Here is a 13,149-nt window from a genome sequence, read left to right as displayed (position 1 = left end):
CTTCTCCACACATTAAGACTGCCCTCTAGTGGCCGCGCACAGCATCACGTCACTCATTACGACCCATTATTGCCTTCACAACAGTCTGCGGTAAAAAGAGCACAGTACCTTCACTTTATTTTCTAAAGGCATTTTTTATTGATGACACTAGTGCTGTAATAATCCCAGAGTTACAACATCGGAGACTCAACTTTGTCAGGGTTAGGTTTCAAATAAATTATTTATTATTTATATTTATTTACTTTCAGGGTTTTCATACAGACATTTGATATTTGTCTTTATTATTTCTGCTCTGATGAGATTCCAGGAACTAAATGAAATGGCTATTTTACATTATATAAAACAAAACAATATTTACTTTTTTTAAACAATTTTAGTGAAGATTATTATAATAATAATACACTTATTCTATTGGGTGCCTTTCAAGGCACACATGGTCACCGTACAACACATTAAAAAAGTTACAGTTAAGACAACTGGAAATGGAGGCATGCAATGATAAAATATGAATATGACTGAATACATAAATGCATTGTAGACATAAGATAAATATTAAATACTCAAACAAACTCCTGAAATCAGTTAACAAAAGTATGGTGCCCCAAAGCGTTTAATATAACAAGTTAGTATGACAAATAAATCAAACAATAATTTTTTACAATAATTTCTGAATTTCATATTTACAGAGTTACTTTCCATTTCATAATAGACAGACATTTTCAAAAGTATCATTTTTATTTAAGGAATTTAAAAACAGTTCAATTAACTTCACTTTTATTTCATGATATCATTTTTTAGACAGCGATGTCACAGGCCTCTCACCTTTCAGCCAATCAGAAGACCCCCTTTTCTTAGCTTTCTTAAGATCAACAACTGCTATCACATTTAGACCGTTAGCTCCTCCAACAACAACAATGTCAAATATTAACCAAACCATGCATCAGTGGTAAATGAGCCCAGTACACAGACATGTGACTCGCCTCTTCTCTAGTTTAACAAGCCTGAACTCACCCAGCTGCAAACTAGCTGCACAGGATCATAAATAATGACCAAAAGCTGGTTAGTTCAGTTACTTTGTGTTTTATGAGGAACATCTGGGACCACATGACGCCGCTCCGTTTCTCTAACAGCATCTACCGAAGAAGATAAAGTGATACATTTGATAGCAGTTTATTGGGACATGAGGCAAGGTGACAACACCGCTGAAACTAAAATATGAAATTTGAAATATACTGCCATCAAGAAAATGCCATCATGCAAAATAACAGACATTTTCAAAAAGGGGCATATTAAATACAAATGTAAATAATAAAATAAAAATGAACTCCAATAAAAATGTCATTGAGAAAATAACAAACAACATGTCATCATAAGTTCGAAGCATCTCTTCATTTATTTTACAAATTGACGGTTCATTTATATATTTTACATGATCTAATATTGAACATATCGGGGTTTCAAACAAAAGGCTTTAAGGTTACGTCTTAACAGTTCTCACCAGTAAATCAACACAGTAAACATGAATGTGGGTACTTTACAGATTGATAAATCTCCTTGCTATTATTAAGTTATAATGGCTATCAATGAGCAGCTACAGTATCTTTTTCCTTTCATCAAATGTTCCATTTAACATTTTCACAGTGCAACCTCTTCCTCAAGCGGTCGTTAGCAGGTCGCAGTCGGACAAACAAACAACAGGTCCAGCTGAGTCTCAAACTTTGGTTCAATCTGAGATCACTTGCATTTTCATCCGCTCTCTTCATGTTTTAAGCCACTTGGATTCGTAGTGCAGTACAATCAGCGAGGACCTCTTTCCGTCTCGTCTCCCCCAATGGTTCAATAGTCTGTACACGGTTGCAATATATATTATGCATGAAAAGGAAGAGGGATGGCTCGGTCTCGGAATCTCTGATTCACACAGTTCACTGACGGTATCAGTCATGAAGAGAAGGGCACCGACAACATCACGATCCACTGGAGTATATCTGTACACATCGGGAAAGGCCAAAAGTGCAGTAAAGCTTGAAGTGTTGAGGGCTGCAAAGACAGCAGGATTATTACCGTCAGTCACACACACACACACACACACACACACACACATGCAAACAGAAGAGTGATAAGATTGGGATGCTTCTTGTGCTTCTACGCCTGTAAGGAACATCGATAAAGAGCCATAAACAGGCAGCGAAAGATAAAAACAATGTCTTGTGTATATATATATATAGAAGTAAATTGTGTAACTGAGCAGGGGAAATATTATGAACCCCCCCCCCCAAAAACTGGCCAAGACAGGAGACAGATCTCCTCCAGGTGGGAGTCCACTGAAGAGCGACGAGCTGCCAGCCCGTGAGCCTTCAGGGGAATCAGCAGAAGCACTGCCGGCTGCCCTTGGTGACCTCCTCGGAGGAGTGGACGGTGTTAGGGACCAATCCACTCTTGACGCCCTCCCAGCCGTCCTGGATCGTAATGTCCCCGCTGCGTACCAGCTCAAAGATGTCCTTCGTCAGATCTACAAACGCCTTCAGAAAAATAAGCAAAAAAGGGTTAGGATCATGAAGTAATCTTAAAAGCTTCCAAGGCAACATGATGAAGCTCAACAAGAGAACAGCTGATCTCGCATCTGGGAATGAAGAGCAACGTCCGGTCCACACCTTCTCCACATTGATGGATTCCCGTGCCGACGTCTCCACGTAGCGCATCCCGTAGGTGCCCGCCAGCTTCTCGGCCTCGTGCTGGGTCACCTGGCGCTGGGCCTCCAGGTCACACTTGTGACCCACCAGCAGGAAGACGATGTTGTGCGGCTGGACGTGGCTCTGGGCCTCTTCCAGCCAGTTGTGGACGTTCTGGAAGGAGCGGCGGTTTGTGATGTCGAAGAGCAAGAGCCCTCCCACCGAGTTACGGTAGTAGGCTCTGGTGATGGACCTGGAGAGAGGAAGAGGGATGGATTATGAAAGTGACTTTGTGATGCTGGGATTAGAATGACAGAAACAAATGCTCTATTTCCTCCTGTGAGTCCTTGATGAACCACAGCGGCCAGCTCACACTACTGAGCCTTTTTGCTTTTGAAGTGAAGTATATATTTGTGAACCCTTTATTTTAAAGCTGTATGTCTTCAGGAGGAATCGATGGTGCTGAGAGACACACAAACGGAATCATGGGTTTGTTGTCAATGACAAAAATAAAGTATATTGCCAGGCTTATCTTTTAACTATGGTTGAAATATAGTCTGGGTAGGCAACTAAAACACCTGGTTAGGATTAGGGAAAGATTGTGGTAACAACAATTCAATTCAATTCACTTTATTTTGTATAGCCTATTATCACAAAATACAAATTTGCCTCGGAGGGCTTTACAATCTGTACACATACGACATCCCTGACCTTTGACCTCACATTAGATCAGGAAAATCTCCCAAGAAATAGAAAAAAAACCTTTCACAGGGAGATAAAAGGGAAGAAACCTTCAGGGGAGCAACAGAAGAGGCTCCCTCTCCCAGGACTATCAAGTGTTGGATTGTGACTAGATGCAACCTCTTGGCACCATTCTGTGTTTTTCATTATTATAAACAAATCTCGGGAAAAGACATGAGGACGTAAATTGTAAAAACTCGGATCATAAATATCTAAAACGTGATTCAAAGAGGATTAAATGGTGCATCTGTTGGGAACTATTTTCAGCTGCGGGTTTAATGATCTAGTTTATAGAGCGCAGCAGAGAGGACTTAACATAAACTACAATGCTCATGTTCATCATATTGAAGGAACATCTCCTGGCACGAGTGTGTTGGTAATGGTTTAGATACACAGGCTTTAGATACACGGTCAATTAGATTTATCCTTTTAGAAATGGTTCTGTGAGGTTTCAATTAAATCATCTTGAATGCCCATCTGGGACATCCAATCAGATCGGGACATGCGTTGGTCGTGTTGGTCTGGATTCTTAACACGGAGAAGAAATACATGGAAAAGCAGGAAAGTGACTTTTGTTTGTCGGTCGTGATGCCGTTTGGTGGACGGGTGAGAAGGATCAAGGGGGAGGTGAACGAGTTGTGACTTCACCTGAACCTCTCCTGCCCCGCAGTGTCCCAGATCTGTAGTTTGATTCTCTTGCCCGGCTCGATCTCCACCAGGCGAGAGAAGAAGTCCACCCCCACCGTCGGGTCTGACACCTGGGCGAAGCGTCCCTCGGTGAACCTCCGGATCAGACACGACTTGCCGACCGTGGAGTCTCCGATGACGATCAGACGAAACTGATAAAGCCATATCGTCTCCATGTCTCACCGAAAGAAAACCTGAGAGAAAATAAAAGCATTCAGTCGTGAGATCACCGCCATGTTCTGTTCATGTTCCAAAAACTACAAAACCCAAAGACACTGAGTCACATGTAACATAAGGACAGAAACTAATCTACCACTTGATATTTCAGATCTAATCCACATTACAGCAATTAGTAATTATTATGGTTATTATGCATCTAATATAAAAAAATATATAAAGTTTTTAAAAGCTGAAGATAGAGCTGTATTTTAGAATAAATAAACATTAAAATCAAGGTCAAAACATTTTTTTAAATGACTGTGAAATTATCTTTATATGAAATTTAAAACATGGTCCTGCAGTTTTGCTAAATAACAATGCAAATCCTCCACAGGGAAGAAAAAGACGTAAATGGAACAACAGCTTATAGATTTAACACGCTTTAAAGCCTCGGCAGTGAGAACATCAGAATAACAGAGGATGTGTATGAATAGAAATCAAAAGCGAGTGTGACACACTGTGTCGACCACATGGATTATTCCTGGATTATGGCTGCCAACAGGAGGGGAAAGTAGTCATCTCAGCAATGTGCATGTGATTTACTGTTGGGTGATCTAATTTGAGGGGAAGGGAGGGGGCAGGCCACTCCTCTCCAACTCAATAAACAGTGGTGTAGTCAGCCCCCATGTGGAGAGTAGGCTGGTTGCTATCCAGCAATAACATAAAATGAGGCCTTGAAGCTATCGCCAAATATTAGATGAATAAGGAAACAGCTGCGTAAGAGACTGCTATAGTAAACTGCCTCCTGTATGACCTTCAGTGTTGCTCATGGTAAAATATTAGGCTCAGCTCATGAACAAATATCTAGGCCCAACCCGCTTAGCTTAATGCTAATATGAGTAATAGTGACATTAATGATTAGGGTTCAGGAAAATAATCTAATAGAAATCGGTAATAATGACCCACCTTAAAGTTAATAGCTCAGGACCTGTAAAAAACAAACCCCATACCAACGATTATGTTTTCTAAAAATGATCCTCCAGAGTAGCAGTGGTTGGATTACAGAAATAAGCAGCCAATAACATGCATCGTTTTAAGCAGGCCTCTCGTCCGCCATCAACGTGTACAGGTGAGACCGGGCCGCGGAGGGTTCACACCGACAGATGATAGGAGCTGCGGGTTAATTTGATAATTTGTCCGTGATGATCCGCGGATGAAATGGCAGCGGGACACAACGGCAGCATCACACGTCTCCTCCTCGCCCTCATCAGCACCATTACCGTAACTGTACGCAGAGCAGCGCAGCAACAACACTCACAGCCCCCTTCACAGGCTGTAGGAACACACACACATCGAACTGGAAATTATAGCCGACAAAACTACCAGGAAATAGACACAAAAACATCAACATCTGCCTTCCACCCCCACTCTAACCCCCGTTTACATGGACGAAATTATTTTTTCCCCCTTGCAATGTGTATATGTAATGCCAGTTAACGCCTGTACAGTAAGGACGTATTTTAATTACATTTGAAACGAACCTTTTACATACAGGACACACTGTATGATAAGCCATGTCTAATATGTACTGTAGTTTTGATAGTTTTACTTACGTAAAGGGGTTAAACCTATCAAAGAAAATGAGCTGCGTGACACATTCCGAAGCAGAGATTTTACGAGGATCACATGAACGCACCACCAGTTAAACGCTGCTGTTTTGTATTTGCTCTCAGTCGACCGTCATGTGGGATTACACGGGTGGACTGCATCGATCACGCGAGCTTGACCACTACTTTTTCCAAATCTCGATTGATATTGTTTCTTAATAACTTGCGATGGTCTGAAGGAAATATCCAACTTGCAGAATAACAGTTATTCTACTTTCTGTTACTTTGCTGTAGTTTACACTTGTGTTCCGGATACCTGTGTGCACCCTTCACAAAGTTACAATTCTTCCTCGAGGGGAGGCAGAGCTGCAACCATGCAGCAGGAGCTTTTGTTTAAAGTCCTGGTCATCGGGGACTTGGGAGTCGGGAAAACGTCCATCATCAAGCGGTACGTGCATCAGATCTTCTCCCAGCACTACCGAGCCACCATCGGCGTGGACTTCGCCCTGAAGGTGCTGCAGTGGAACCATGACACTGTGATCCGACTCCAGCTGTGGGACATCGCAGGTCTGTCAAACTGTAACGAGTTTACAGCTTTATTATTGCATCAGGTAACAGTTGAAACTATAAAGCTCCGAGTGTGTGTTTTAGGATCTTTGGAAACAAAACCCCACTGAACATATTTTAAAACTACTTTTAAAAATTACTTTCTTGAAACCAAATACATAATAGGACTCAGTGATATACAAAACACATTGATAACATGGAGATGTGTGTGTCTGTGTGCTGGATGGGTCCCTCCCTCATGTGAAGCTTACTCGAGGAATGTAGATCGTGTGCGTGGCTGTGACTCAAATGATCCCATGCAGATCATATCAGCCACATGATGGCAGCTACTGTAGAATAAACACACACACACACACACACACAAACTCACTGTGTTTATCACTGATATAATGTGGTGTAAGTTGATTTAATTTTACGGAGTTGAAGGGTATCTTTGCAATATGTGTGTGTGTGCATGTGTGTGTGTGTGTGTGTGTGTGTGTGTGTGTCTGATTGATATACCATGCGTCCCAGGACAGGAGCGGTATGGGAACATGACTCGTGTCTATTACCGGGAGGCGGTAGGGGCGCTGGTGGTGTTTGATGTGACGAGGGCCTCCACCTTCGACGCCGTGTTAAAGTGGAAGGATGACCTTAACTCAAAGGTCAGCACAAACTGTCCCTCAGAGGAGTATCCATACAACAACATGAATGCCACAGTTACAGTCATGGTTAGGTCAGTAATATTGTTTTGGTTTAAAGATTCCTAATAAAAAGGAACGCTTCACTTGCAGATTCTTATCTGGACATCATCCACAGTTATGTTTGAAGATCCTTCATTTTCATAGCAGTATGTCGACTGCTTGTTGTAGTCGCCTGGGTTTCATGTACTGTGGGAACTAATTCAAAGGGAGATTTTGCTAAGAAAAGATTTAACAGCTGCCAGAGGCACAAGTGTCGTTTCAAGAAAAGTAGTTTGAAAAATTGCAGCCAGTGTCCTAATATAATTATGTAAAGGGCATTATATCAATAGTCTGTCGAGAAAAAAGATGCTTATTAAGGTGTCAGCATTCCCTTTACACCTTTTAGACGTTAGAATTGACCCTTAAAAACTAACTTATTGTGTGAAATGTGTCATCAAACCAATTACAAAGAGTGTTTACTTAAAAATCCTGCTTCCATGCAGAGGGGTGATAAATACTCAAATGTGGAAAATGGCCCACACAGTAATTGTGTATAAATATAAAAAATAAAGCTTGAGATAGTTACTCCCGGGCGCTTCACAGCAGCCCTTTGCTCCTTAATAACTAAGGATGGGTTAAATGTAGAGAATACATTTCATATTTGTATGTAACTATATGTAATATGACAATAAAATACATTTTTAATTTTTTTCTGGTTCTAACATTGGAAAGTTGTGACAGAGGAGGGTTCAAATGTTATTTTACGAGCCTAAAAGTACGTCTGTTAAAGCACAGTGACAGCTTGAAGTGACTAAAACCGATATCCTCATAATAGCTGATCAATGTTGTTGTTGTCCAACGTACGTAAAGATTGATAAGACAAGGGTAATTATTACAAATTATTGTATCGCCTGTATGACAAGTCTGTCCAGCCGTCAACTCAACTGCCGATCTTCCCTCTTCAGGTGACCCTGAACCACGGGAGGCCGGTTCCAGCGGTGCTCTTGGCCAATAAGTCGGACCAGCTGGCCCCCCAGCAGCCCAAACTGGACTCCTTCTGCCGGGAGAACGGCTTCGTCGGCTGGTTCGAGACCTCTGCCAAGGTACGAGGGGGGAGACACCGGATATGTGACTGTGCTGGTAATTACTGCAGCTGGAGGGAAATGAGTGGGAAAGACATTTAGAGTTACATTTAAGTCGTATTAGTAAAATTTTCCATTGATTGTATAATGTACTGGTGATTTCTATGTAAATATAAAAGTTTACAGGGCTTTTTTTTATTATTAGCCTCCGATTGGAAAGCTTTGTGAAGGGGGTTGACTGGAGGTAAAGACTATTAATGACTTCATTTGGGGGTGAATGACCTGCTCTTCACATAATATACAGTCAGGTGAACTCCATTTTTAACCCGCTCAAACAGCAATATTAATATAACACTAGGTCCACTTTAAAAAATAATTCTGAAAATCATGTCGGGAGTTTCAGCACAAACAAAAAAAGTCAGTGATTATTTGGCGTGCTCTCCACAGACAACCGGAGGAATGTTTGCAGTCGGGTGCGAGTTACTCACTGTTATTCCAGCCCAGCTAATGAAATACACACGAGGATGCGAGTCGCTGACCGTGGTGTAGTTAGTGAACACTAAAGGCCCAAAAGACCGATTAGAAACAAAAGTGTTTCTATATCTAAATCAAAAATCTGACTTTTTGATTTGCTGTGTTTGCCATCCTGACTGAATGGAAGAAGAAATAGCTCAATGCTAAATAAGTCACACCCTTACACGTCTGGGGGTTCACTCCCTGACATATTGTGTGTAACTGATAAGTGCTGAGTCAGTTTACTCACACTTTAGATGTCAACATGACATATTGGACTGGGCTCTTCACAATCATCACCATAGAGCCAGGGTAGGACATTTTCATATTTTTTAGAAGGCAATTTTTGCCCCCACTGACTGAAATCCAGGGGCATTTAAAAAGAAATGAGGGGAAACTTGTGAAATAACATTTAACCTTTGTTCAAAACAATACATATATTTATTTAGGCTTACAGTATATGAACAATTGTCATAAAATGTCAATAATAATACTATTATTATATAGTCATATTAAACAAACAAAAAACATAGATCAGACAGTCATATTCAATTGTATTATTTCTTTGTGATTATTTATTGTTATTAAATTTGTTAAACAACTATTAACAATTATAACTTATTTCTTAATGAAGTCCTCCTCACACTCACAGGTCGGATCAGGAAACGCTCCATTCGGTTCTTCACACACACACATCACGGCGAAAATCAAAACATGACGTGGCAACTGGACCGTGTCATATAGGCTACAATGTTTTTGACAAGTTCATAATTATTAAAGGAAATTCTGGAGGCATTTTCTGCCCCTCTCCTCGTGATTTCAGGGGCAACATTACATTTCTTGGGGGCAGGTTTGCCCTGGTGTATTTCTGACGCTGCGTAGAGCTTTGCCTCTCGGCTGCGTGTGAAGTGGATCAAAAGTCTTGTGATTTCTTTCCCTCAGGAAAACGCAAACATCGAGGAGGCGGCGCGCTGCCTGGTGGGCCACATCCTGAGGAACGAGGAGAGCCCGCTGGTCGAGCGAGAGCCCGGCTCCCTCGTCCTGTCTGGATACACGAACACCGCCAAGGACCATCTCAACTGCTCTTCGTGTGTGAAATGGTGACTCCCGACCAATCACGGACAACCAGGAAGTGAACAGCTGTGTGGCCACCCAGATAAATCGGACTCACGGACTGTTTGTAAAAAACACTGCCTGAGGCCGGAGTGATTCATGAAGGAAAATGTAAAATGGCTAGAGCCAATGTTCACACTGCAGGTCAACAGGATATCACTAAAGATGGACTTTTGATTCATCCTGCACAACCTCTAGGAGTGTTACATGTTGATTTTTCAATTCAAGGTAAAACATGTCTTACATTGTTAATGGTTTTAAGGTGATAGGCATTGAATGTTTCAGACTGATATGTTGATTCCATCCTTTTTTTGCCACAGATCGCCCACTGTCATTTCTTTTTCTTGAACATATTTCACATTGTGACATTGACATTCGGCCGAACTCACAGCTCTTAAAAATTCGGCGCTATTTGTCTGCAGTGTGAACACAAACACAACAACGTGAAGCCTTCTGGCATTCTTTGCACTTTTGCTCAGATGACCATCATGCAGTCTGCTTTTAGATCAGCGGACGAGAGTCTTTCAGGGATATGAAAACAGCTAAAACTACATAAAAGGTCCTGAACTTCCTGCATTGAACCCAAAGATAAACTCTGTGATAACATACACGACAGTGTCTCTACCCATCCAGTCCCCACCATAAGTGTGAGGTTGAGGAAATAATGCCTACAGATTCAGGTTTCCACTCTCTTTATAGCTGAAACTCTCACAGAGAATTAGATGAGAAGATTGATCTTTGGTTTTAATTCACGGCCAACAGCCATAAACATGAAACCAGAGGGAAACAGCTGGCCTGGCTCTGTCCAAACTAAATCCTCTATAACTAACACGCTCATTCGTTTAAAGGGCCAGTGTGTAGCATTTCAGAAATGAAACGAAATATTCATAACTATGTCCTCATTGATGCAAATAAGAATCAATGTGTTTTCACCAACTAGAATGAGCTGTTTATGTTGACGCAGAGAGGAGGTCCTCTTCACTGAGCCCACCATGTTGCACCACCATGTTTCTACAAACAGCATGAGAACCTGCCGTGTGTTATGCCACCTGAAGGCCAAAGCGGCGGCACTTCCAGTCGCAGTCTGGCTTGTGTTGCTCCTAAAGGGTTATTATGGTACCTCTGAGCGAGGTGTCACCGCGGTTTTGGCTGCTCACGTTACCACAGACTCAGAAGGGGAGGATCAATTGGTTGCTTGATGCCACCAAATTAGACACACTGTCCCTTTAACGCATATAAAAACAAGTTTCTTTTGCATACTATTTCTCGGCTCTGCGCAGTTACCGAGCAACCAGAAGCGACTCCTGGTTACTTAACTTCTAATTGCTGTCTTTACACGTCAGTTTTTGCTTGAATTATAAAAAGCCACAATGCGTTAATTAGTGATCTTTATCAGCTTGTTGTTATCTTTGTTTCCAGTCGACATGCGAAACTAACTGGCTGCAGGCTGTCGTCTAATATCTAACAAACAGGTATCAATGTAATCATTTTACGCTCATCAAGAAAGTGAATTATGGATATTTGTCAAAAATCTTTTGAGATTTTGTTTTGGCCCAACTAATGTTTTAATAATCATACATGGTCATTTAATAAGATGATGATTGAAATTAATGAGATTGTGTCCACAAAAGATCACGTGATGCTGCACATAGTGGCCGGGATTATTTTCCTACCTTATTTCATGTTGCGAATTAAATCATTTGAATTGTGTCGGGTGTTTTTGGTCTTTGGTTTAACTGGTTCCTCTGGGTTTAGCAAGAAACGAGCAAACGTATCATGTAACTCACCGCGTAGTCGTGTCAGAGCGTTGAATAACCTCTCATCTGTCATTAGAAAGGCCGTACGATCCATCTGTTGAAGAAGATCACAGCTTTCAATCTTTGCTAATCTGACGTGAAAATGAATCCCGTTATGGGAGCATCCCGTGTATTCATAACATAACATAACAGGCCTGCACATACGTAAAGACATCTGCTCTCACGCTGGATCATGAACCCACGGTCTGGAACATCTGCAGAATCCTTTACAGTCAGAAATAAACATAAATGTTGTGAAGGTAATGGGGTCGGGTCTGTTTAGCAGATATGTCCATTAAATGAAGAATTCAAGTCGGTAATACAATCTGAAGGCTCTAAGTGAATTGATAATTTCTTTAATTGTGACTAGCAGTGTGAACCATTTCAAATCACATGTGTTCTTCCAGCACTACACTCTTCATAATATACAGCATCTCCTTAGTTAAGCACTAATTTCCGTTTCATGAATGTTTACATGTGTGGTTTCAGTCGATAACGGATTACATCACATCCTCAAAGTGTATATTTCACACCAAATATTTAAAAAACTTTTAAAATGAAACTATAGTCGTCAAACTATTGGCACTATTGTTATATGAGGAGGTTTCTTCAACCCTAAAATGGATTACTTGCCAGTCAACAACATGGCATGTGTCGCTCTTTTACCTTTGTTGAGTCTGCCTGGAGTGTTATTTGAAATTACATGTTTTCAAATGAGATATCAGCTCTATTTCATTTTACTGCTGTTGTTGTGGAGAAGCGTGTCGCTGTAATGCGAAACATGTAACTGCATTCTCCCTGGACTAGACGATGCAATCAAATAAATGTATTTGTGGTGCGCTGTATGTTCTCAGCAGCATTGTTATTTCAGGTTCTGTAAATGAGTCACGTCTTCTCGGCTCCACGCATTTCACCCGACAAATGATGAAATCAGACGGACAACGAGAGCAAATAGAGCTGAAACAATTCCGATTAGTCAGCAGCTATTTTTTCCTTATAATGAACTAAACGTTTGAGTGGTTTTATTTCTAATGACAGACATTCTCTCCCTGTTTTTATATGATTATCAACAGCATATCATGCTTTTAGTTTCCCCCAGTTTGTCCATCTCATGTATTACCGTACATTTGAGTCACAGAGGTAACCATCAGCGTCTATGAAAAGATAATTAACCAGCAAGGAAAGTCTTTGAGGATTCTGCAAATACCGTGAGAACAGCGGTGAGTGTCATTGTCACCAGGAGGGTTTCGTTTGGTTAATTATCTCCTTGAGAATCCGACAGTTACCTTTGTGACCTCACGTATGCTAATTATGAGAGGCACAAACTGGGGCTCGAGGTTAACTGCTGATCAGGTGAAACACGACATCTGAGGAGGTCACTTGGGGCTTTAGCAAATGAAAATGGGACTTTAAATTTTTTTTATTTTTTCCCTTTATATCACGTTTTATAGACCAAACAATTAAAAGACTAAAGTAAATAATCAGCAGATTAATGATGAATGCAAATAACTTAGTTGCAGTCACAAAGTGTAATATCTCCTCCTTTAAGTCAT

General features: G+C 41.0%; 2 protein-coding genes across 3 annotated transcripts; one reads left to right on the top strand and one right to left on the bottom strand.

Annotated features, from left to right (window-relative positions):
* Positions 1 to 578: 578 nt before the first annotated feature.
* LOC130191977 (ras-related protein Rab-39B-like) lies at positions 579 to 5,690 on the bottom strand. Of its 2 annotated transcripts, XM_056411776.1 has the most exons (4): positions 5,223 to 5,690; positions 4,059 to 4,291; positions 2,652 to 2,922; positions 579 to 2,519 (listed from the first exon to the last, which is right to left on the bottom strand). In XM_056411776.1, the coding sequence occupies exons 2-4, from the start codon at positions 4,271 to 4,273 to the stop codon at positions 2,364 to 2,366; spliced, it is 642 nt and encodes a 213-aa protein (XP_056267751.1). In that variant the 5' UTR covers positions 4,274 to 4,291; positions 5,223 to 5,690; the 3' UTR covers positions 579 to 2,363. The 2 variants fall into 2 exon arrangements, with proteins under 2 accessions (XP_056267751.1, XP_056267752.1); XM_056411777.1 differs by lacking the exon at positions 5,223 to 5,690 and having other exon boundaries at positions 4,059 to 4,768.
* Positions 5,691 to 5,993: 303 nt separating this feature from the next.
* Positions 5,994 to 12,439, top strand: rab38c (RAB38c, member of RAS oncogene family). The gene is made up of 4 exons (XM_056441229.1): positions 5,994 to 6,430; positions 6,944 to 7,074; positions 8,058 to 8,195; positions 9,630 to 12,439. Exons 1-4 carry the CDS (start codon positions 6,238 to 6,240, stop codon positions 9,789 to 9,791), a joined length of 624 nt encoding a protein of 207 aa, XP_056297204.1. The 5' UTR covers positions 5,994 to 6,237; the 3' UTR covers positions 9,792 to 12,439.
* Positions 12,440 to 13,149: the final 710 nt, after the last annotated feature.

Source organism: Pseudoliparis swirei, chromosome 3 (genome assembly GCF_029220125.1).
Source record: "Pseudoliparis swirei isolate HS2019 ecotype Mariana Trench chromosome 3, NWPU_hadal_v1, whole genome shotgun sequence".
In the NCBI taxonomy this organism is placed as follows: domain Eukaryota; kingdom Metazoa; phylum Chordata; class Actinopteri; order Perciformes; family Liparidae; genus Pseudoliparis; species Pseudoliparis swirei.
Note: the sequence above shows the minus strand (reverse complement) of the source record. Positions and strands in the feature narration are given on the sequence as shown.

Bases quoted from the DNA above. Each gene is read 5' to 3' on its own strand.
- LOC130191977 (XM_056411776.1), bottom strand. From the start codon at position 4,273: ATGGAGACGATATGGCTTTATCAGTTTCGTCTGATCGTCATCGGAGAC. The intron at 2,923-4,058 runs GTGAAGTCACAA...TCCTCTCTCCAG, and splicing joins GCGGGGCAGGAGAGGTTCAG to GTCCATCACCAGAGCCTACT. The intron at 2,520-2,651 runs GTGTGGACCGGA...ATTTTTCTGAAG, and splicing joins AATCCATCAATGTGGAGAAG to GCGTTTGTAGATCTGACGAA.
- rab38c (XM_056441229.1), top strand. From the start codon at position 6,238: ATGCAGCAGGAGCTTTTGTTTAAAGTCCTGGTCATCGGGGACTTGGGA. The intron at 6,431-6,943 runs GTCTGTCAAACT...CATGCGTCCCAG, and splicing joins CCAGCTGTGGGACATCGCAG to GACAGGAGCGGTATGGGAAC. The intron at 8,196-9,629 runs GTACGAGGGGGG...TCTTTCCCTCAG, and splicing joins GGTTCGAGACCTCTGCCAAG to GAAAACGCAAACATCGAGGA.